The 24,969-nt window shown below is 39.8% G+C and overlaps 1 protein-coding gene across 2 annotated transcripts in view; it reads left to right on the forward strand.

The window, feature by feature from the left end:
* Positions 1 to 21,360, forward strand: part of pde10a (phosphodiesterase 10A) — a 33,791-nt gene extending 12,431 nt beyond the window's left edge. For both annotated transcript variants that reach the window (XM_054599992.1, XM_054599993.1), the window contains exons 3-22: positions 5,551 to 5,579; positions 6,497 to 6,617; positions 7,426 to 7,475; positions 7,602 to 7,742; positions 8,012 to 8,167; positions 9,251 to 9,301; positions 9,806 to 9,864; positions 10,167 to 10,218; positions 10,884 to 11,026; positions 11,575 to 11,667; positions 11,950 to 12,136; positions 13,091 to 13,233; positions 13,878 to 13,961; positions 14,057 to 14,207; positions 14,335 to 14,490; positions 15,235 to 15,407; positions 15,545 to 15,656; positions 15,863 to 15,943; positions 16,804 to 16,892; positions 18,455 to 21,360. In XM_054599992.1, the coding sequence (XP_054455967.1) occupies positions 5,551 to 5,579; positions 6,497 to 6,617; positions 7,426 to 7,475; positions 7,602 to 7,742; positions 8,012 to 8,167; positions 9,251 to 9,301; positions 9,806 to 9,864; positions 10,167 to 10,218; positions 10,884 to 11,026; positions 11,575 to 11,667; positions 11,950 to 12,136; positions 13,091 to 13,233; positions 13,878 to 13,961; positions 14,057 to 14,207; positions 14,335 to 14,490; positions 15,235 to 15,407; positions 15,545 to 15,656; positions 15,863 to 15,943; positions 16,804 to 16,892; positions 18,455 to 18,554 (2,171 nt within the window). In that variant the 3' untranslated portion in view covers positions 18,555 to 21,360. The remainder of the gene's footprint in view (positions 1 to 5,550; positions 5,580 to 6,496; positions 6,618 to 7,425; positions 7,476 to 7,601; positions 7,743 to 8,011; positions 8,168 to 9,250; positions 9,302 to 9,805; positions 9,865 to 10,166; positions 10,219 to 10,883; positions 11,027 to 11,574; positions 11,668 to 11,949; positions 12,137 to 13,090; positions 13,234 to 13,877; positions 13,962 to 14,056; positions 14,208 to 14,334; positions 14,491 to 15,234; positions 15,408 to 15,544; positions 15,657 to 15,862; positions 15,944 to 16,803; positions 16,893 to 18,454) is intronic.
* Positions 21,361 to 24,969: the final 3,609 nt, after the last annotated feature.

Raw genomic sequence — 24,969 nt, forward strand, 5'->3', positions numbered from 1 at the left:
TAAATCGTGTAGGTGATTAATCAACATCAAACATTTCAGTTCAGCACCCATCCGTCAGTATTCATGATGAGAACATAATTTAAAAGCTGAATATCCCTAACATGTCGGAGCCCCTGTCTTATTGGAAATGGAGAAGGTTGTTGGAAGAAGTATGTGTGAGTCTCTGGCCTTTCAGGCCCGGGCTCCGGAGGGCAAGAGCTACGCCTGGCTGTTAGGCAGCTGATGCTGTTTCTCAGATATGTTTGGACGGCAGTCGCAAGCAGACAAAGATGTGCTTGTGTAGCAGAACCTCACACCCCGCCACTGTGATAAGAGCTGTCTCACCTGGAGGGCTTTAGATCAGGAGGGAGAATGGGGCCGCCTGCAAAGCCCTCAGTGGAAGATGTTAAAAATACTGGGTTGAATAACATTTACCAAATTGTTTGCCTAAGATATCTTTCTCAAAGTTGTTGATAATTGTCACAATTATACAACAACTACCTGTTCTCAAACAGGAAGTCCCATTGAGCTCTCTGTTTAAAGAGAGATCTGCATACAGATTAACATAAAAAGTTAAAAACAAGTGGAGGACTGTAGGTTAACAGCTGTTTTTGGCAGCTGCACGTCCTCCATGGGGCAGATTGATGCATACGGCTACTCGGTCTACATTTTGACCGTTGATCACTGCTGGCTGACCGTCCTGTGGGCAGCTGTGTATCTGTGGCGGTGGATCAATAAAGTGCCCATCGAGTAGCGTGCACATCAGACCCAGCTGACTGAGGGATTTTTCCCCAGTGCCAAGTCATTTCTTACCAAGTCTCATCAAACAGTGAAGTAATTTTTTCCTGAGCAGAGAATGAAGTTGCTCTCCCTCTTTGGGTGTTTTCATCCGAGCTTCTGTGTGCTTTGTTGACACAGCCGGGCCAGCTACTTGTGCTTTTAGTGCATGTGAGTGTTTGGGGGCAATAGAAATGTGGTTTCCAAAAAACCTCAGACAGACAGTTTTATAAGACTTCACGATTATGCCACAAATTTTAATTAATCAGATTAATCATCAATTGTCCAAATTGTAATATTTCTTTTTTGCACAGTTTTTTTGAAAATTGATTTATGAAATAAATGTATGGATTTATTAAATGATCAGGTATTTATCAAGGTGACAATAGTATATGATTGTTTTTACTTACAACCATATCAAGCACCACAGTGGTGTAGCAGATAATACTCCACACCTTGGGAAGCAGTAAATACCCCAAATCTACTGTGAGCAACAAGTGAATGTTTTCAAATAATCTATGATTTAATTATCATCAGACAATTATACAAATTGAATTTTGTACAAAGCAATTTGCAAAGGAAACTGTGTCAGAATGATTTTGCTTTGATTGAAAGCAATTTGCTAAGAGATGACGGAGTATAAAAATGTTAAGAAAATTCTTTATGGCAATATAAATTTAAGTTTTTTGTCCTGGATTATCCTGGATATATAAACGGTGTCTGCTTGACTCCTTGTTGCAGACTCTGATGAGTGTATTGGGTCAACCCTTAACAACTGATGGGGTTCCTTTAACTGTTTGTTTTTTGTCTACTGCACAAATATCCCTTATTATATCACACACCCTAAAATCAATATGTGCAAATTATTCGAGTACAACCAAAGTACCACAAATGTAACCTACATAGTATGCAATAAAACATCAGTGTTTTTGGATTAAATTCAGTCACCATGCAGCCCCTCTCCCTCTGTTAACAAATATGTTAAAGTTGCTATTCCTGAAATGTAATGTATGATTGAAGGCACTAAACAGAATCAGGACATACAGAATCGTTAGTTAGAGTTAGAGAGTTAGAGTATGTGCTGACCTTATCATCAATATCTTCGAAGGAGCCTTACCCACTAAGCATTGGTTTACAAGGCAGAGTAGCACATATTTACAACTGATACATGTCCACTTAAAGATGCACATCTCAGCGTGCACACCTGACAAACATTTAGACTGTTCCGGTCAGGAACAATTTCAATGGAGTGATAAAGTTACAAGAAGAGGCCTCTGCTGCTTTCAGGACACTAGTGTTTAGTGTTCACTGCTTATTGTGCCGGCAGTATATTTTCTAAGAACATGTCGGCCCTGTCCTCCTGTGTTTACTAAAAGCAGCAGTAGGTTCCTGAAAATATGGGATGGCATTAGAACAGGCTGCTGGTGTGTGTCCCTGTGCTGATGGCTGACCACATCGTATGGTGATAAAACACACAGACACACACACACACACACACACACACACACACACACACACACACACACACACACACACACACACACCTGTACAGATACATTTCCTCTCGGCCCCAGGGGCAACTGTATCGTTAAGGTAAACTTACACCTGATGAAACTAAGATGTTATTGTTGCAAACTGGACGGACTAATTGTCAGTTTTATATATTTGGAGTTTATTTTATGTTATATGTGTTGGCCGTAAAAAACGGTACAGTCCACACATTTTTTCAACCACTTTTTTTCAGCAAGAAACAAGAGCATAGCCAAACATACAGTGTGTATTCAAGCCATTTTCTGGTTTCTAGGAAAAACCGAGAGAGCCATGCTGGACCTGCACCTGCTGAATGTGTGAGCGGCCCTGCATGCTTTCTTAAAAGAAACTGCTGGAACTTGTCCAACCAGGCAACCAGCACAGCGCAACAGTTCTAAAGCGCATTTGCTTTTGTATTTCTGTGATTCCAAGGCACAGGAAGATTCTGTATCTCACCTGAAAGGGTATATAGCCTTCAAGTGCGAACGCTTCCTGTTACTTTTTGGCTCCTTAGACGTTTTCAATGTGTGTACACAGTGCTCAGTGCTCACCCTGTGGTTCCAATGGGACTGCTACACATGAGATGCCTGCAGAGGTGGTTTGCCAGACTGTAATTGTACCTTCAACACCACAAACAGTGGCTGGCGAATCAGTCCTCCAGGAGGGACCCACACACCCTAGAACACCTCTGGGAATGGGAAGGCTCTTATGTAGGACTGGCTGATATGATTGAAATATTGCTAATAATATTTGTCTAATATAGGATCTTTGGAAAAATAACATATAAAACGGGGGAAAAAAATCAATGTTCAGTGCAATGGATTTTGCTCCACTCTTATGCATTGCATCAGACTGGTTTTGGAGCAGAACAGAAGTTATTTTTAAGGTGTCATTATATGATCTTATCATGGCCATACTAAATTACTGATATGATGTACCGTATCAGTGTTGCTGAAGTCATTGTCACTGCAACACCTTGCAGTAATGTTAAGTGGCAATGATGTGTTGGTGAGAAGAAGCAACAACCTTAATATGGCAGCCTATATCAACACGCTACAACATACTAGGTTCAACATCATGTCACCCCAACAAGGACTACATCTCTGTAATTTTATAGTAACAGCATGTTATATATTTGCCATTTCTGCAGGTGCATCACCCCTTCAACCTGGGTGTTTGTGTTTTAGTCTGCTTGCATTTGGTTTTGGAGAGTCTGAGAGCTGAGAGTTCGGGTCACAGAGGAGGGAAAAATGGTTTAATACTGCTCAACATTTTCAGTTACCAAGGCATCTGTACATGTTGCTCTCAAACAGACCACAGAAACAAAGACGCTGTACATATCGAATACTTTAAATTAAATGATCTGGTAAAAGGAGTGACAAGTAAATTTCCTGGTAGGTCTTTTCATCTTTATATCCAAATCAGGTTTATTTACACAGCGCTCTATCTCACATATCATTGAACATGATATATGCACCATACATACTACGCCATGTACACATCATATACCACATTACATCATACTGTGAACGCATCAAGTTTCAAGCAATTAAAGTGAGCAAAATGCAGCAACTGTAATTATCAGTTTTTCATATTCTCTGAATGTGGCTCCTGTTACATGAGCATTCAGTTCATGTATCGAATTAAGGGTTGAGTATGATTAGGTTGTTTTCTCTCATTTTTTAGCAATCAAGTCAATGACTGCTGCTCTCTGGTATATAGAACATGTAGACTACTACCTCTAACAGGTCTCTAACAGTCCTGATGTATTTGTAAAAATGTCACCTTCAAAGGGGTTCATGTAGGAATATATTTTTGGCCTAATCAAGTCATTGAAAATAAGGTTCTCTCTGTATTTCTCCTTTTTTTCAAAGGGGTTTGAAGTCTTTTCAAGTGCAGCTCTCTGTCCTCTGACTGACGTCATGGCCGGCCGGGGGTTCACTCTAAAATAGCTCTCATGGCTAAGTTAGGAAACTCATAGCATAGTGGAGGAATGTTTAAAACAACAAACAATGTAGCTGGCTGTAATTTCTTCCTTCACATCTTAGTTGGTTGGTTTCAACAGAGGGCCAGCTCGAGTCAGCACTTCAGTGGATGTTTCTAAAAGACTGCTCTGCTTTTTGCATGGTTTGATCACATGGAGCGTTACCAAAGAGATCAGAGCAGTTACTGTTCTTGTGTGCTGTTGACCCCGTGTGTAATGAAGAACTGCTTGTGTGAATGGTTTTATTTTCATCCCAAAGTAGCACTCCCAGACTATAAGTCCAGAAACTGTTGGGATTGGCTGAGGCTTTCATTATTATCACATACTTCAGTGTCCAAAGATAATAGTCATATGTCTACTGTCTCTCCAACAGCCCGAAATCACACCAGGAATTTGCACTCGAGGCCACAAATGTTACACTTGTCAAGTTAGATTAATAACTCTTAATTCTGTTTAAAAAGGAACATTATTTAAACAAATGTGTCCCTGCATCAAAGGCTGATAAAGTATTTATCCATAATTTATACAAAATGTATATTAATACTATATATACTTCTATCTTCTGTTATGTATTTGCTCATTTACCATTTACCTGACTACTGTTGGGAGGACAACATATGGTTTTGCTCTTTTGCTGGTGTGCCTTTGTGCAGAGTATTCAGCCAACTTTCAAACAGGCGGGTCAGATTTCTGAGTTGCTTTTCAGCTTTTTAATGCAGACAATGTTGCTTGTCCATGCATGCCCTTTTTCAGCAATGCCTGCCTTTGAATTTGCATAGTTACACTTGGCGTCTACCATTTAATGAAGTATTTTGCTCAATGGCACATTGGATGGGGCTGTGAGAATGGAGAGAGTTTTCACAGACAGCAACTCACTTCCTTCTCCAGTTCTCCACCAGCTTAATAACACAAACCACACTTAAATTTAATCCTATTCACTTACCATAACTAAAACTATGCAATGTGTTTTGCCAAACAGCTACTGTGGCCACAAGTGATAATTAATTGTAAATGAACATAGGAAGGAAGTGTAAAACAGGTAGAAGAGTCCTCAGGTCTACAAACAGACTCAGTTAGGTTGCAAATTAATAATTTCAAAAGTATGCTCACATTGGCCAACATAAGCTACTGATCATACAAGACCAAGTAAGCTAGTGGCAAAATTCCTGAGTATATTAAAAACTGCAAGATGGATTTTATTGCTTTTGTATTAATGTTTTGATTTATAGAAAGGTATTTCAAGCTGTATTTTAACATTGTTAAATGTTTTCTCTTTACAGATGACACATCACCTAAAGAAGTCAGCAGGGTAGGTTTTATTTTCATTTTAAGTGCACATATTTGTACGACAAGGCAAATGAAGTGAACAAGTGATGCTTGTGATATTAACATACGAGTTAAAGGCCACACTCTGTGAGCTTTCAGGTCAGCATCAAATAGATGATTAACAAGAATAATGGGGAACAACATGAATATTTGCTGCATTGTACATGCGTCATGTGTGAGGCAGGGGCAGGAAGTGTATGTTCACACCTTTGTCACCTTCACACCATCATGCCCCATAGTGGCCAGGTGTCAGTGCCCACAGCAGGGCCTTGGAGCTGGGTAGGAGGAACTTTGCACACAGGGAGAAAGAAAAATGAGGGCCACTCAACCCCTCAGTGCGTCATCCATACGTCTGTGCAAACAGGATGTGGGAGGATAGAAGGCGTCCCGTGGGGGGAGGCTTTCTAGTACGCCACTCTCTCTGCCGTCCTGCTCTCACCCTCTCTGCAGGCGCAGAAATAGACGGCTCTCTGGCCCGGTACAAGGCAGGAGGTCTGCCTCTTACGTAACCACACTTTTAAGCTGAGGCTGAGCAGCAGAGCTTGCCAGGGCTTTAATAAGAGCCGTGGGGCTCCGGTGGCCTCCTCTCGGGACTGCGGGGGGGATCCCTGGGCTAGAATGCAGCAGTAAAGCGGAGTGTAAGGGTGGGGTGGTGGCTAATGTTGTGATGAATGGCTCTGTCTTTGTGAATGGCAAGAAGATGATCCTCTTTCATTCAAAAAAAATATATATATTCCCATTTGAGTTAGTGGCTAGATGCTGCAGTAACATTAGACTGGGTGCAGTACAGATTGCAGGCTGTTTTCATGTGTTCCTGTTTCGTACGTCCTGCTGAATTTCAATCTCAGTGTTTTTGCAAAGCTGTGGAGTTGCAATTCTTGTGTGTCTTGTGTCCAGCAGTACCAGGACACAAATATGCAGGGTGTGGTGTACGAACTCAACAGCTACATGGAGCAGCGCCTGGACACTGGAGGAGACAACAAACTCCTGCTCTATGAGTTGTGCAACATCATCAAAACAGGTAGAAGTAGACATGATCCAGCTCGTTGATCCTCTCAGCTTTAGTTCACGTCACAATGGGGACGTCAAACATCCCCCCTTATGAGACTGGAATCAAACACTCAATGTAACACAAGTTTTGTCAATATAAAGTCAATTGTGTGTACTTTTCTGACATTGAATGTATTTCTCTGACACTAACTGAATTGCCAACTGTGGTGAACCCCACCCCTATTCTGCTCCATTGAAAATTATGAATAAAAACTCAATAGTGAAATGTTAATCATACAATCAAAATATCATTATTTTATTCAATTAAGACAGTCTTTATAAATGATAATTAGGATGTTTAATAGTTTATATGATTCAGTTTCCTAACATTTTAGTTCAAAGTCACAAAATCTGATATGTTGCATTTTATAAATACATTAGAGTGTAAAGGATTAATTTCACCCAAACCACACTACTTATTAACTTCTTGATCATCGGCTTGTTCACTGATGCTCCTCCAGTCTCCCTGTTGTCGCATTGTATGATAACATGACCTACATATCAGTATGAAATGGGACTGGAAAGAGGACTGGGAATGAGATGAACTGGATGGCAGGCAAAGCACTCGGTCAGAGTGCCCTTGTCGTTATGTGGGACATTGCTAATAGATCGTTATTAGAATGTACCTGGGCTGTTCTGTCCCTAATACGCTTTTACTCTCAGGTATACCTGGCATTTATTGTTGGACACATCTATATTATAGAACTTAACACACTAACAGCTAATGTCAGTTATTAATGGACTGTCTAACCCGACCTGTGTGTCTCTCATTGCTACAGCAACAAAAGCTGATGGATTTGCACTTTATTTCTTGGGAGAATGCAACAATGTAAGTGCAGAGGACATTTAGTGAATACATTTTGTACACTGTTGCAGTTGTGGTCATATCATTTACATCTTTTCTTTTCTCGCCATTTCTGTTTCCCTCTCTGTTCTTGTCTATGCTTCTCATTAGAGTTTATGTATGTTCACTCCAACGGGGGCCAAGGATGGTCCTCCAAGCCTCATCCCCTCTGGCCCCATCGCATTTGGGACAACCGTTGCCGCTCATGTTGCCAAGACTCACAAAACACTGCTAGTAGAGGACATCATGGGGGTGAGCCTGATTTCCTGCAACCAGCACGGATTTTCTCATCATAGGATTCTTAACATTTCACTGCATAGCTGTGATGTAATGTTATATGTTCCCTTTAATGATCCTTTCTCATCACCACTTGGTTTCGTTGTACTCAGCACCTTCAAGCTAAAAAAAAACCATAATTATAAAAAATACTTTGAATCTTCAACTTCAGTTACACTGACCTCCTTTGCTAAACTTATTTGCACTTCATGTGATAATGACCTTCATTGGTCTGTGTGTTGCAGGACGAGCGCTTCCCCGACGGCACAGGGCAGGACTCAGGGATCCATGTTCACTCTGTCCTGTGCCTCCCCATCATCACTGCCATCGGGGACCTCATTGCCATCCTGGAGCTGCATCGGCAGTGGGGCAAGGAGCCCTTCAACGTCAGCCACCAGGAGGTCAGTCTGACCCAGACAAAACACACCAAGAGTGGGAGGCTGGAGCAAGGCTCACAGAACTACAGTTAGCCTGGTATTCACCTTAATCTGGATCTGTTTAAGATCTCTATTAGATTTCTGGGGATCAGTTAAGTGTGTAAAATACTGAATAATTCTGTATTTTTTTTACTCCAAGCACTTTCTATTAGTTGCTAATGAAATACATTCAGTAAAAGGGCAGTGCAATGGGCAAGAATATCGCTAATAATACAGGTTGCTCAAGCAAGTATAGTAACATTGAATACGCTTTGAAAATGCACACTTGAAATTCAATTCAATTTTTCTCCAACATCTTCCAACATCTTTGTAAATCAATCAAATACTAGGTAGCGAAATACTGTTGGTATAACTTGAGAATTATTTATCTTCTATTCAAACCTGCATCAGTAGACACTTACATATCATCATCTTTTATGGTGATATGGATCACGTGATAGTATACAGTTGCTTACTAATCCAGTAGACGCAGACTATTGGACGCAATGTCCAATAGTCATTATTAACTCTAATTTTATCTTTGATTTTGTCTACACTAACTCCTGAGAGGAATGTCTGGGTCGCAAGATAATAAATGTTCCACTGTGTTCACCAGCTAGTTGCTAACTTTCAGTGTACAGTGTGTTATGAGCTGTTTAAACAGCTCCTGGAAAAGAGTTTGATAAAAGCAAATATGCCTTAAAAGCAAAACAATAAGCTGAAAGATGTTGTAATTCTGTAGAGTTGAGGGGAACTGCAGTCACATTATAATTATCTGTGCAATCCTGTTGCATTACACATACTCATTTGACCCTATTTTAATACCAAAACATCTATTAGTGCAGCTTAAACTTTAATCTGCAATACTATAAATGGAGATGTAGCGGTGTGACAGGTGTCTGTCTCCCCAGAGTGGCTCTGAATCTGTAGACTTACTGGCTCTTGAGTATGAGTATGAGAGTGAGACTGGCTGATGTGCAGAACAGATTATTATGTTGATTTTAATTATGTTTGGTTTATGTGCTTTTTTTGTAGTTCTTTGGAGCTAATCTTCACTTTCATTTCCAGGTTGCAACAGCTAATTTAGCATGGGCATCAGTTGCCATTCATCAAGTACAGGTGAGCAAACTGGACCGTAACATTTCACAAAGGACTTACTGAGAGCAAGGTGAAACCTACTCATCCCATTTATTATGATCTTGGATGACTTTGTGTGTTCTAGTTCTACACTGGTGTTTTTAATGGGGAAATCCACTGTGTACAGGAACTGGGTTGTCACTGAGCCCAGTCCAATCAACTAAGCCATAGATTCAACAAACAACTCCCATAGGACATCATTACACCTGTTTTTATTTGAACATATAGCATAACACCTTAGAGAAGCAGCGTCCCACTGCAGCACTGGCCACAGTGGACCTCTAAGCCTCCGTGAGCGGGACTGGGTTACTGCTTGCTGCAAAACCCGCTTCGTTGTTACTGAAACTCTTGACGGAGGCCGACAGCCAAGTGTGTAGACATCAAGTTGGTTTGTTGACAGTACACGCAGGATGTTGTTTCTGCTCTGTGAGAAATGTGAGACACGTCTGGGTGCCGGGTCATGACCTATTTTTCATTTTTTACTAGGTGTGCAGAGGTCTCGCCAAACAGACTGAGCTCAACGATTTCCTACTAGATGTGTCAAAGTAAGAGCTGCTGTTCGGACAGTTTACCTAACACAAAATTTATACTGACTAAAAACATATCAAAAGTGTAATTAAACAATGTTCTTATTTTAGCCTGTTTAACAAAAATAATATGGGCTCTAAAGTGAGTTAGTGTCTTCACAGTTAGAATCAGGTCTAAAATTTAAATAAAACTTTTTGCTCACCCAATGGAAAGAAATTACTGCATTTTAGGCAACTTAGCTTTCATGTCTTGAATGTGAACGTCATCAGAGCTTCCCATTTGTCAACATCTCAATGCGCCATTTCTTCTTTTCGCACAGAACATACTTTGATAACATTGTGGCAATAGATTCTCTACTTGAACATATTATGGTGAGTGTGATTTCTGCAAGTATGTGTTCATTCACATTGTCTTCAAGGCTACACATCCTGGGAGTGTGTGTTAGTTTATTTGTGTTAAAAATAGTAGTAATGCTGCTGTTATACAGATACACATAGGCTATCTTGATAACTGAGGGTCACTGCTAATATTTTCCTAATGTTGGCATTTAAAAATATATGATAATAATAATTATACTTCTCATAATGATAATAATTTTGTATCAATATAATAGATTCATAGACATACTAAATACATGTTTAGGCTTGACTCAACCTAAAATAGGCATGTTCTTCAGCTTCAGCAGTGTGTTAAACAAATGTGATCTGGTTGAGTGTAAAACATGATCTCCCTGTTTTTCTACTAAAACCCACCTCTCTGTTTGTATGTATTTGTAACCTTGTGACTGTGGTGTCATCTCAGGTCATTCAAGTCATCTGGTTCAAACACTGAAATGAATTGGAATGACCTGTAGTTAGTTGTACTCTGTGTCTCTACGTTTAACTGTCCCATCCAAAAGAAACGATTAAAACTGCAGTGATGTGATCTGATTTAATTAAGTTAAATGTGCTAGACGTAATCTTCCATGATTTTTTAAAAGTTATTTTAAACCCTCAGTGTTGTTAATAACGTTTTGTCCCTGGTGTTGTTTTTGTAGATATATGCAAAAAACCTGGTGAATGCAGACAGGTGCGCACTCTTCCAGGTGGATCACAACAACAAAGAACTGTACTCTGACCTGTTCGATATTGGGGAAGAGAAAGAAGGCAAACCTGTCTTTAGGAAAACCAAAGAAATTAGGTGTGTAAGATTTACCCTTTTCTCCTTCAGTGTGCTAAACAGTATACTCATTTGATTTGGAAAGTGTCTGTGTTCTTTTTTTATTAATAAGTATTTATATATCATTATAAATTACTTTTTTGCAGATTTCGATTGAAAGGTTTATTTTGAGGGATTAGAACAGTTTAAACTCATTTTCAAAAGTTGTTTTTTGTCTCCAAACATCCATAAGTGTGTTTCATGCCCCAAGAGGACATTGTTCACTATCGTGTACAGTAAACAAGGTCCTCTTGTGATAAAGAAAGCTCGACAGAAATCCTTCGACCAATAAAAAGTAAAAAGAGAAGCAGGGGAAAAATCTTTAACTAGATATTGTACAGTTACAATGGAACATCATCAATTGTACCCTCTACAAAAATAGTTAATTTACACACTATCTGTTCTGTAAATTGCATTTGTAAAATCACATAATAGATTTTCACCCATGCACTCAGGATCAACAGACTGTGAAGCCTTGACTGGCATCCACAAAGCTAACTCTTGTCCTCTGCTCTCCTCTTTCCCTGTAGGTTTTCTATTGACAAGGGAATAGCTGGCCAAGTGGCTCAGACAGGGGAAGTCTTAAATATCCCAGATGCCTATGCAGACCCCCGGTTCAACCGGTAAAAGCCATTTTTATTTATCTTTTCCATTAGCTATGATGAGTTGTCTATCTAATTAACTGAAGTTGAAGTTGTGCCATGATCTGTCCCGGACGATTCTTCTTCAATTGACCTTGTTTATTCTCCTGTATTGAGGTTAAAGCACTGTAGTCATACTTGTACTCATTACAGAGGCCAGAGTTAAGACCTGAACATGCTGCACATATTTCTACTGTATATTTCTCTTAAAGAATATGTATGATGAATTTGCATTAACATATTTTTGTATGTCTCCCTCAACAGAGAGGTGGACCTCAAAACTGGCTACACCACGCGGAACATCCTGTGCATGCCCATCGTGAGCAGGGGGGCCGTTATAGGTGTGGTGCAAATGGTGAACAAGCTAAGCGGAAGTGCCTTCACTAAAACAGATGAGAACAACTTTAAGATGTTTGCTGTCTTTTGTGCTCTGGCCTTACACTGTGCAAATGTGAGTAAAGTAAATAAGTCTTAATATGCTTAAATAACTAGCTGATTTTTTTCCAACAGCAAAAAACATAATCTGCACAAGCCTTGCTTTTTATTCCACTGTAGATTATATAATACTTCTTCAGCATGAATACTTGATTGTTATTTTCAGAAAACTGCACCTTTGACGTAGTGGCCTCATCACTGCCCTAAATTCATTCTGTAGCTGGAAGGCTCGTTTCAGCTGTTACTAGGCTGTGGGTTTCCCTATTTGTCAGAGAAGAAATGTCATTTATTTTCCAAGGTTGACAAAGAAAGTACCAAATGCGTCTATTTAAAGTATGCATTGCCCCATAATATGAATAAAAGTGTATTTTTTGCTGGGTGATGATTATTCCTTACAAGGAACACACGGACGTTTCACAAATCAACTCTCAAAGCCTGCGTTGTTTGGTTTGTCTGTCAAAGCGCTCTCCTCTCTGTGGGGCCTGACTCACCATCATCTCGTGCGACAAACTTACGCAGGAGCAGCGTCACAAAGTTGGTTTTAAAATTGATGAGGCGTGTTAATATTTTAAGACAAGCAGTCTGCATCCGTCCTCTGACAGGAGTTATGTTTTGGTGTAATTTATGCCCCGCGTCTCCAGGAAACTTGCTCTGGCTGGCTCCTGATCTACACTGATTTATGGTAGAAGGTGTGAGGCCTGGAGCCTGTACCTGTCTTATTCCTGTCTGTCTGGATAGGGGACAGGGATACAAACCAGATGTGGAGACTTCTTTTTGAGACAGATAAAACATGATACAGAACTGTTGCGAATAACTTAACTTGTTCCGACCCTTTTAAAAATTCCAACAGTGATACTTAATGCATTCAACAAAGATATGAGATATTTTCTCCGGGTGTTTATAGCGCTGGAGTGTTCAGTTTCTCTCTTGACATTTTAAAGACTTATTCCTGTTCTGTGTGTCTCTGCAGATGTACCACAGGATCCGGCACTCTGAATGCATTTACAGAGTGACGATGGAAAAGCTGTCTTATCACAGCATCTGCACATCAGAAGAATGGAAGACCCTTACCCAGCTCAACCTCCCTGCACCCATCTATAAAGAGATCGAAATGTGAGTGCCCTCTCATGCACAAGTTTTGGTCATTATATCTGCTGTGTCCCTTAGTGTGGTTGATCTACAGCCTCGTGTCTGTAAAGTGATGATGACAGAGTCCAGAAGCTCTGCTTAAACAGTTCAGGAAGGCAAGGCAAGTTTATTTATACAGCACATGTCAGCAACAAGGCAATTCAAAGGGCTTTACATAACACATCAAAAGACAAAGTACCAAAGAAACACATTGTGGAAATTTAAATACAATTAAAAACAGTCCTTTAAGAGCCAAGAAATTAGAGGGGGAAAAAACAAGCTAAAATAGAATAAGACTAAATAAGAAAATATGTTTTACAGTGCAGTGTAAGACATTATTTGATAAAATGCAACGGCAAACACAAACGCCTTAAGCCTTGATTTTTTTAGAAGTGAGAGTTGCAGCTGACCTGCAGTTTTATGGTAGTTTACTCCAGCTATATGGTGCATTAAAAACTGAACGCTGCATGGCCAAGTTTTTCCAAATCCTGCTGAGACATAAGTCAGGAAGGGGTAGGTCTTCTGGAGGACAACTTGACAGTTTAACACACCTCAGAGGTCCCCTTATATGTCCTACTGTGTGCTGTACATGCTAATTCTCTCCTCTCACCTCGTCCTCCCTCCTCCAGGTTCCACTTTGACGTTAGTCCCTTTGAGGAGATCTGGCCTGCCGTGTTTATCTACATGGTTCATAACTCCTGTGGAAAGACCAGGTAAGGTTTCACTGGGCCGTGATAATGCCAGTGTTAGCTTTTCATCAAAGTTCAGGTTGATCACTTTTTAATCATCCGTTCTTTCCCATGTGTAGCTTTGAGCTGGAGAAGCTGTGTCGGTTCACCATGTCTGTACGGAAGAACTACCGGCGTGTGCCCTACCACAACTGGAAGCATGCAGTGACAGTGGCCCACTGTATGTTCGCCATCCTACAGAAAACCTCTGGAATGTTCACAGAGCTAGAGGTTTGCTCATCATTGGGTCTGGGTTTTACTGCTACAAGATAAAAAAATACATAAAAGCGAGATCAGAAACTGGGGTCCTTTTTCATTTTAAGGTTTGTGTTTCTTGTCTTTCCACTCTGGTCTACAGAAGAAGGGTCTGTTGATCGCCTGCCTGTGCCATGATCTGGACCATCGGGGTTACAGTAACTCATACCTGCAGAAGTTTGACCATCCCCTGGCTGCTCTGTACTCCAGCTCCACCATGGAGCAACACCACTTCTCTCAGACAGTCTCCATCCTACAGGTAGAGCTCTATTATGCAGAACTTACTTAACTAATCAACCATTTTTAAATTCTAATGTTTATTATGATATGATTTGCTTTGCAAAACATTTTTTGACCTTTTCATTATAAGCATATCAGCATGTCTAAAGACTTGCAGATGGTGGGAAAACACATGGGAATACCACATGCAAAAGAATTGCAGATATAAAAAAAAAAGAAAATACAACTTACAGTAGCAAGGGGAGGGTGTCAAAAGTGATGCCATATGTGAACAAATTTCATAAGCAGTTCATCATTTGAAGCCCACTCATAAAGACAGATGGCCATTAAAACACAGTAAAACTTTGCAAAAACACATAACTTCAAAAACTTATATTTACCCTAATGCTGAATCCTAGAGGATAAAACCCACATGATAAAATTTGACCTGAATTTATTTAAATTTTTCTACTTCATTTATTCAAATGCAGTTTGTTTATACAAGAGAAACAGATCAAACAGAACATTTTTACATTCTTCTAACACTTACATTAACATATGATTTCTTGAAAACGGATGCTTACACAGACACACACATTGTGAACTACAGATACAAAGGATCATATATATATTTAGTTCTGACTGCCCTCCTTATGTCCAGGATCTGCGTTAACCCAAGATGGTCCAAGTTGGACGTGAGATTACAACCTGTTGTGGTCTAGCTGAGCTGAACGCCTCATAAGTGGAGCTTTTGCTTTTTTATTGATCTCTTTGTTTCTCATAGCTGGAAGGGCACAATATTTTCTCCAACCTGAATTCCAGCGAGTACGAGCAGGTTCTTGAGATCATCCGGAAGGCCATCATCGCCACGGACCTCGCCCTGTACTTCAACAACCACCAGCAGCTGTCAGATCTGTTGAACTCAAGTGCGTTGGACTTGAGCAACCGCTCACACAGGTGAGGTCACGATCGTACCGGTGCACAGGTCAAGTCAAGATCACACCAGGTCTCATAGCCTCAACGCAGACCTGGTGCACATAAACGGCACATTGAATTTCTATTCATGGCTATAACGAGGCTTTGCTCCCCTCCAGGGACCGTGTGATTGGTCTGATGATGACAGCATGTGACCTGTGTTCTGTTACCAAGCAATGGCAAATCACACGACTCACAGCCAACGACATCTATGCTGAGTTCTGGTCTGAGGTACAGTGGGATACTGCTGGAGTTTAACCCGTTTTCGTGTCATTTAGTGTCAGCCAGTATACTGTAACAGTCAGACCTGTATGGTTTCTTGGAAATTCTGTCCTACAATTTGTAAAGCGCAAAATAGTGTCGTCTAGTGGTCAGAAGATTTGCTACCTAATGCAAAAATAAAAGGCAATTTTTCTCTTTATGATGTTCCTTCACAGGGAGATGAGATGAAGAAGATTGGGTTGCAGCCGATCCCTATGATGGACCGAGATAAGAAGGACGAGGTTCCCCAAGGCCAAGTAAGACCAGCACTTTTACTCATGTATCTCTAATGGGGCTCACTCTCTACTTTACACTCACAGTCAAAAAGTTCACACATTAGGAGTACTAGTAGTTGACTTAAAGTGTAAAGAATTCATTTGAATAAAAAATTGTACAATAACTAGTATCATCACTATATATACATATATCAATATTACAACTTTAAGCATGTTTTTTTAAACCACTTTTACAGAAATAGGATGTAGTGTAAGAAGCCCCTGCAGAACGCTATGAATATATCTAGTTTTATAAACTTTGCATAATGATAAATGATAAGGGTTAAACAATTTACAAGAACTATTTTTGGCGCCATATACAACATAACAAATACCATCCTGACAGGAAATAAGTGCAGTTCACTACTATGTTTTAAATGAAAGACTTTAAAAGATACTTAATGTCAAGCCCCTACACACCCATAGTCCACCCTACACAACAATTAATATACAGTATGGGAATTTTACAATGACACTCCAACTACATACACAGGCCACAAATAACACTTACTGCTAAGTTTAAACTGCCATTTTAACTACATGATCAATGAGGATTTTTGTGCACCCATTAAAACAAAATTCTTTGTGGGAACTTGCCCCCAAAAACACCCTACATGACAGTCTTTGGTCATAATTATCATCTATAGTTATTATCAAAATATCACAGACAAAGAGAAAATTAGAAGAAGTGTGTTGCATTTCTAATGTATGGCACGAATTTGTTTATAGTGTTTGTGGAAATGTTAACATAAACTCCATACACACTTTCCTCTATTACTAATCACTCATTAGGCAATTGATTTTTTTGTTGTGTTTATTTTTTTTTTTGTCCTTTTCTTTAGGTGGGATTCTACAATGCTGTTGCAATTCCATGTTACACGACACTAGCGGAGCTTTTCCCTCCATCCAGTCCTCTCCTTAATGCCTGCAAGTAAGTATTCAAAGCTACAGTTTAAAAGTATAAGGGGAAAGTCAAGTTCTACGCTGTGTGCTTTATCAAAAAGCCATGTGGTCACAGAGAATGTATCTAGCGTATGTGTAAAGCAGTAAAAGATTATATAACATTCTAAATGTAGGGTTTTTTATTCCAATTTTTTGTTAAATAGGTTCAAAACAATCAAAACGTTACTTCACACAATATCGCCGTGCTGATTTCAAATCTGTTAGTGTCAATAAATGCTATGACCACAGTTGAAGAGCAAAAGTGATGTGTGTGCTGGCCTCGTCTGACCAGCAGCAGTTGGCCAGACAAATAGAGGTGATAAGAAGTACGTGTATAGACGCACATTCCAAGAGTTCCATTGAAAATACAAACAAAACAAACGTTACTGCACTGATATTTGATTACACAAATCTGTGCTTGAACTTTCTGAAAAAACATAATCAGATGGACACATCTCAATCTAGAATGCAGTGTAATAACAGGAAACAGTGTGTCAGTGTCGGTTTTCACAATCAATAATGTTGTAAGAAAAGTATTTATATGTGTAATGTATGCCTGTTGTACTGTGGAGGATCATATGGCACATATGCCTGCCCTCCTGGGGTAACCTGCTGGTCTTTAAAACGTTGTGACCTTGATCCGCGGGGATCGCAAACAAAGTGAGCAGTGTAATATTTAAGCCTTGACTGTACGTCAGCAGCTGGCCTTGGGTGGGCAGCGAGCCTAGACCCCGCAGAGCCCGGCTGCTTGTTGTGGGATCTGCCACAGAAGTGTAAACTGCATCAGCCTGTCTAAGTGAATGCAGCAAAGGGCAGCACTTTCTGCACTTGTGTGTCAGACTTAATTATAGCGCAAAGGGGAGAGGTTACCTTCATGACAACAAGACCTGATGGGACCGCTAATGAAGTTACTAATGAACTACATTGTCTGTGGTGACATGTGTTTGACCATTGTTAAATTATGTTTAGTTGTTTAATACAGTTTGGTTTGGTTTAATGCAGCTTTTGTTTTGTTGTTGCAATCTGTTGACATTTAATATGGATATCTTCAGGACCATAACTGACATTTTGATTATGCTGATATTCTGATATTTCTGTTTAATTTCGCTGCTAAAGTTGCATAATTTCAGCTCTGTTGTCAATTACAATTTTAGCATCAGATGCAAACCCTTGGGGGAGCAAAGTGCTATACGTATGTGTGCTAACTAGCTAGCTCCATCAGTAGCTACAGGAGTACATTTAATTTTCACCCAAGACAACTAAGTAACAAATATACATGTGGTTATAGTAGCTTTATCAAATTAAAATGTCATTTTTAGGTATTCTGAAAGAAAAATAACATTTAATTCACAGTGTGTTTTGTTTGAAAGAACTGTCATAAATAATTTTGTCCTATTATTAATAAAGTTTCATGTTTTTGATTGATGCTGACACAATTATTGGCCATGTCTTTGCAGTAAGAAATGAAATGTCTCTGTTAGTACCACAGCCCTGATTGTAAAACCACGACATGCAGAGTCTGAATCTGATGGAGTTTTTTTGTGTTTGCAGGGAGAACCTGGGCCAGTGGGAGAAGATATCGCGGGGAGAGGTGCAGGACGTAGTGCCAAACCGACCCCGTGATTCAGGCCCTGTCAAGGTTGACAACTGACTACCAAAGGGGTTGCTGGCCCACCAAAGGAATACAACTAGAATGCTGCCACGGACCTGGTACTCTGTAGGGGGAAGAACCTACATCCTGTCTTAGCAGGAGACGGATCAGCTAAAGGCGACTTGACTTTGAAAACACACAGTTACCTCATTGGGTGACGGAGGTGTCAACACTGACGGTTTCACCGATCCCAGAGACTGACAGACGACCGGTGGGGAGGAACTTCAACCCATCGCTCTACATCCACTCAGCTTGGGAATTCATTTGGTAGAATGGACTTTGGCAGTTTTGGTTGTTTAATTTTTGGCAATTTTATGTTATGTTATGATTCTTTTTTTTATTTTATATATGAGCTGATTCTTTTACGGTCTTGTATTTGCAGAGGCCTTACTCTGAACCTTTCACAGGCTAGACATATGTGAAATCTTGTTGTTGGTTCAGGCTTTTATGAAATGGTACTGTTTGCCTTCTGTGGTAGGTTTATCGTACGCACACTACTTCACCAAGGTATTTCCAGAGACAGAAGGAATGTGTAGAGCAGATGTATGGTTTAATGCCACCTTGCTGAGAAGGTGGATGCCGGAATGTTTTTTTATTACTTTTTGAGCAAAAATCCTTTGCAGTACTTGAATAAAAACATACAGCCTATTCTACGTTGAGAAATCCCCCACAGCATATTCTACAAAAACGTGGATGTGACTGTGACGAGAGGATTTAGATAATGTGGACACTTGTGAACACAGTCACAAGAGAGTCACAATGTTTCTCCCTGAGGTGGACCCCACAGCACTGCCCCCGGCCTCTACTGGCATTTAGGAACCTGCTGCATAGTGCATCCACTTTCTTCTGATTAACAGAACAGGAGCCCAGGTCAGCAGAAATAATGTGTGCAGGAAGGAAGAAAGAAGATGCATGAATAGCATCAGTTATAGAATAGTTGTGTGCAGGCTTATAGTATAGTAAGCCTATTGAATCTTCATTGTTGTAACATTATTCACACCACTATCACATCATTAATTATTTCACACAACAATCTGGTTTCTCCTCATTAATCAGTAATCATTTCTACAACCATGAATAAAACACAAGTAAAATGAGGATACTGCACATTTGGTTAAGAGTCCCAGCAGATTCTAAAGATTTCTTTGTTTGCAGTGACACAACCAACTTTTTACATGTTGATTACTTTATGTAATGACTAAACAGCACCCTGATTCACTACACAAGGTTAAGGTGTTTGAATTATTGTGGTATAAATTAAATAAATGGGGACGGTTGGGATAAATTGTAGACTATACAGTGATAGTGAATTTGACCTAGGTGTCCTTGCAAGTCCAAAGCCGTAGTGTGAACACTTTTTTGCTGATGATGCCAGGCACAGCAGCTCAGCAGGAGTCTCAACAATGGTCAGCTTCAGATTTTCACATAATGTCAAACCTGTTAAGCTAAAGTGCATCAAATGTCTATCTCTGGGATTGCAACTCAAAAATCTTTGGTTGACTTTCTTCAAGTGTGTAACAGATGTTCCCATCATTTCCATGGCCTGTCGAAGGAAATAAATCCTCCTCCTTTACGCTTACTCTCCAACGTCATGCAAGGGGGTGCATTTGACTCTTTCAAATGAGTTTCCAAGATCTTCCAAAAGACAATTTCTTTGTCTGAAACTGTCATTCCAGTGGACATCGTCCCTCCAAGACTGAAATTACCGCTCAAATAATTAGTTTTACAACTGGTACTGTGGCTCCCAAATGGTGTGAATGTGCATTTTGATGAATGTTTTGTTGAACGCAGATCCTCGGTGGTGGCATGTGGGTCAGTGCGCCATCAGTTTTCATGATGTGCTCTGTCTTACTTTTCAGAATGACTTCCAGTAAGCTTCAACCAAGAGCAACAATTAGCATGCACCTCAACTGAACTTTATATATAATTTAGCAGAATACGATAATAGGTGTATATTGTGTGCAATCTAGGAATTAGTTTGTACCGACTGAAATGTATGCTCTGATGGCGCTAAACTGAATGGCAGTTGTGCACTTTCAGACTGGGTGTGTACACTGTGTATGTGTGTATGTGTGTGTGTGTGTGTATGAGTGTGGGGGAGAGAGAGAGAGATAGCTTTTGACTGTCTCTTTCCCCACTCCAAACCCACCTGAGAACATGGATAAGTCCATAACACTGCACTGTCCCTTCTACTTTTCAGCACCAGTTATATTTCATTGTCTGCACTATGTTTATTAGCTTATGATCTTTATCATTATTATTATTGATGATTATTATTATTGCTATTATTACTATTGTTATTTTCTTAATTAGAGTTAAATTTAAATTAACTTATATTTTTTATACAAAGAAAAAAAATGTTGGCCTTTTTGTTTTGTACAAATTAAACATTAAGATAAACAAAACGGTCCAGACATGTTACTGTTACCCAGAATAATTGCGGAATGTCTCAACTGTAAACGTAAGAGCAGTAGCCCAAATGACTTTTATTAAATACCTGGAAAATACATGTCAGATCATTCTTTATTTCCTGTTTGAAATATCTACTGGTTTGCCTTTATTCTACTGTTAATGCAGACTATTTTTTTGATGGAGCTGCAGAGATGGTGTTGGGTGACAATACATCATTCCTGATTGGTCAGCAAATTATTGCACTAAATCAGGTCCATTTATAAAAGAAGAGAGAGAGATAAGCCAGGTCAAAATATAAATACGAATTGGGGATCTTCAAAATAACTGGCAATGGTGAGAATACTATTATGCAATTTATTCTGTATGGTGCAATTAAATACAGGCAATTCCCAAATAGCAGCTCTTTAATAAATACCTTCTTGATGAAGCTGAGTTAACAAACTCCACAAGATCAACAATTGTTGTCATTGGCCTTTACTTACATTTGTTATGTGATGCATATATTTTTAAATGGACTTTGGTATTTCCTACACTCATCAACAGTGCATCCTCAAACTACTGGCATGTTAGCCTATGGGGGCCATTTCCATCCTCCACTGCTTCTTATTTAACATCATAACATCAGATGTTAATGGGGGGGGGAGCATAACATGCTACACTGTGTCTTCCCTCATGCTTAACTTTGCCATCTGGGTGATTTCCTATTCTGGCCGTTCAAGCCCTGAGGCCAAGTGTCACTCTCCTTCTATTCCTCCCTCTCTTTTGCTCTGTAGTCTAACTCACTACTGTGTTAACTTGCACACAGTAGCACAATTATTGTGAATAACCAGATGAGGATTATAGTTTACTGATTGAAGCATTTACAGGAGTTTTGCAGCAACCAGATTTCCCCAATAACCAAACTTAAGACATTTGTCTGGTAATTAAGTTACCTGTGTGCAAGATTTTGTGGCAGTCCACAGGTTTCATTTAAATGTCACAAATTAAAGAAAACCTTAGGAAATAGGAGGAATTTGTTCGGATCTATTGTTTACGAAGGTAGTGGCAGTTCTGGTATTTGCACTGTTAGGAGACCAGAGGTCGTGTATATTGTTCAAAGCTGACTAAAACTCAGCCTAGACTTATTTATTGTAGAATTCAGATTGTTTTGGGGATTTTTTGTTGTCAGAACACAACCTTTCAATTCGACACCTCACCTTTGACACCTTAAATGCCTAATACTCCTCTTCAAGGTATTGAATAGAGTAGCAAAACAAAGTGTAGCCCCTGCTCTGCCATGATTCTCAACACCTGGTAAGCTGCCTGAACTCCAATACTGCCATCATATCTTCTCTGCCCTGATGGGTGAATGTAATTCTCTTTTTGATGTTTGTTTCTTTGTTTTCTGTTTATTGAGACTTTGCAACAAACAAACAGAGAAAGGCGAACATGGAAACTAGATGAATAACATATCAGTTGGTTAAATTATCCTACTTGAAATCTCTGGATTTAGAAATTGACTTCTTAACAACTAAACGATAAATATTATTTTCACAATATAAATCATTTCATGAATAGGCCACAACTAAGCAAGCTAATTATTGTATATTTTAATGCGAATCATCTTAATTCTTGCTCTCTGTAAACATTAATTTAAACCTACCGCGCATAATGTATCAGATATAAAAGTTTGAGTAATGTCTGCACTGTACACTACACTTCAACTTCTTTGTTTTGCCTCACAGTGTACCCGAATGTACCTAGCACCTGAAAGCTCACGAGTACGATTATTATCAAGACATTGAATGCAACGCAGACATTACGCGGTTCGGTCTCCTAGGCAACTGAGCAAAGAAGAGACTGTTGTGGCCATGAAGAAAGTTTGATTTTGTCGTGACTCCGCACAGGACTACAGGAAGCTGACAGGTGAGGTTATCATTCAGGCTTTCTGTACGCCTGCTTTGTTCACAAGCTTCAACTGCAGAGTTTTAAAGTATTGTAAAGGTGAACATATTAAAGACTGGTCACTCAGGATTGTCGAAAACCCAAATTTTCTTCAGAATTTACAAAAGCATTAACATTGGTCTGATAAAAGAATTTCAATTATTTTCACAATTTTGTGTTTTTAGGAATGAGAATACTTTGCAAGAGTGCTATTGATTTAATGGAAACATCACACTCCTGCTGCTTAACATAGGACCTCTGCTGTCACCTTACAATACTGTGTTTTGTCCCTTCATAGCCATGTCCAGCAGATGTAAGCCAAAGCCTATGTGCTTTAGGAGCGACATCCACAGACTGCTGCTGGCTGCTGAAGCTGGTCAGAAGGCTGATATCCTGACCTACTCCTCAGGTCATCTTGGGCTCCGCAGCCTGAACCAGAGTCAGCCTCACAGGGAGACAAAGCAGTCTTTCTGGCGGATGTCTCAGGGCTCAGAAGAAACCCCAAACCCTCTGACACACCAGCAGACACGGACTAATGCACTGAAGTATGTAAAGAAGAAAGAGATGAAAGAGTGGCCCTTTGAGCTCTCCACTGACACTGCTTTAGTAGAGTCTGATGTCTCAAAGTCAAGACAAGGTCAGGCTACTGATGGCTCATCACATGCAGACAAAACCGAAGATATATGTCTGCCTAAGATAGCTCACTGTTCCTCAAACTCTCTGCTGCTCCAGCCGAGAGCCTTCTCCCAGAAAAAGTCTAACTGTCCATCTGATCCGATTGGAAAACAGCATTCTGACCAGAAAGGCCCCAGTAAAGAAGGCCAGTTAAAGACAAAGCAACGGTTTGGCAGGCAAGTCACAGCCAAGCAGAATCTCTGGGCTGGAATAAATGTTGCTGAAATGCATGAGAGGAAACTACAAAAGGTGAGAATAGTCACACAAACCATGACATCACACAACTCATTTTTAAATTGCACCATTGCGCAATTTCCAGGCTAATTTTACATGAGATGGCAGTTTGGAATGTCCTCTCAAACTCTTGCAGAAGGTGCACTCACATCTTTACTTGGTAACGCTTTGTGTGTGTTCCTGTCATAACCAGGAGCTGAGGAGGTTGTCAGCGCAAAGCTGGCCCGGCAGAGACCGCCTTGCGGTGTTCAGTGACGTCTTTGATGATGTATGTGAAGGCTCGCCAGTATTTGGACGCATCCTGAGGGAAATTAAGGTTTTTCCATTTCCTCTGTACCCACTAGCACATTTTTAGCATGCGCCGTCAGATGCATTTCAGTTCTATTAGAGCCAAAAGAGAGTGAGTCCCCGGGGTAGCAAGCGGAAGTGGAGCAACCACTGGAACCTGGTCATGATGCATCTGGTAGCAGGTCATCAGTGGGCAACGGTTGCATTACTGCTCATTCATAAGAAACGTCTAAGGGTCATGAAAGTTCCTTTTTTTGCACAAAATGGCTTTACTCACACTGTCAGTGAAACTGCTTTCCATGCTTATAATTAAGCGTTGGGCTATCAGTGTTTGTGCATTTTGCTCATGAAATTAAACTGGTCATTGTTTGACAGTCATTTTTTGTAATGAGTATATAGTGAGGTTGCCATGCAGCTGAAAGCTTTATTAACATATCATTTAATAGTAGCTCAAATGTTACAATAGCTTGGAAAATGTGTAATATTTTACTAAGATAAAGTAGCTGGATATCTTTCACACATGATCTGTACCTGGCAGTTTGTTAATGATACATGTGTACAGTTTTCACCATCAGCTGTAATTCAATGAAGCGTGTGTTGTGACAAACCCATGAGTAGTAAATTGTATTATTCTTTCAAAAATGTCAGTAAAGTTTTGGTTTCTTCTACAAAGACACAACATTTACAAAACATTGAGTGAAATAATGTTTTCTTTTTTCTTCAAGACAGATTATGATTTGTATGTCAACCACTTGATGGCTTCCCAATCATTACGAAGCAACATGGTAAAGCACACTGCTCATAATGTATAACAATAAATACAAAAGACATATGAGGAGAAGGCCAGAGAAATGTATGTGACGTTCTGGCCTTATTTCCTGTC

This window comes from Anoplopoma fimbria, chromosome 6, assembly GCF_027596085.1.
Source record: "Anoplopoma fimbria isolate UVic2021 breed Golden Eagle Sablefish chromosome 6, Afim_UVic_2022, whole genome shotgun sequence".
Taxonomy (NCBI): domain Eukaryota; kingdom Metazoa; phylum Chordata; class Actinopteri; order Perciformes; family Anoplopomatidae; genus Anoplopoma; species Anoplopoma fimbria.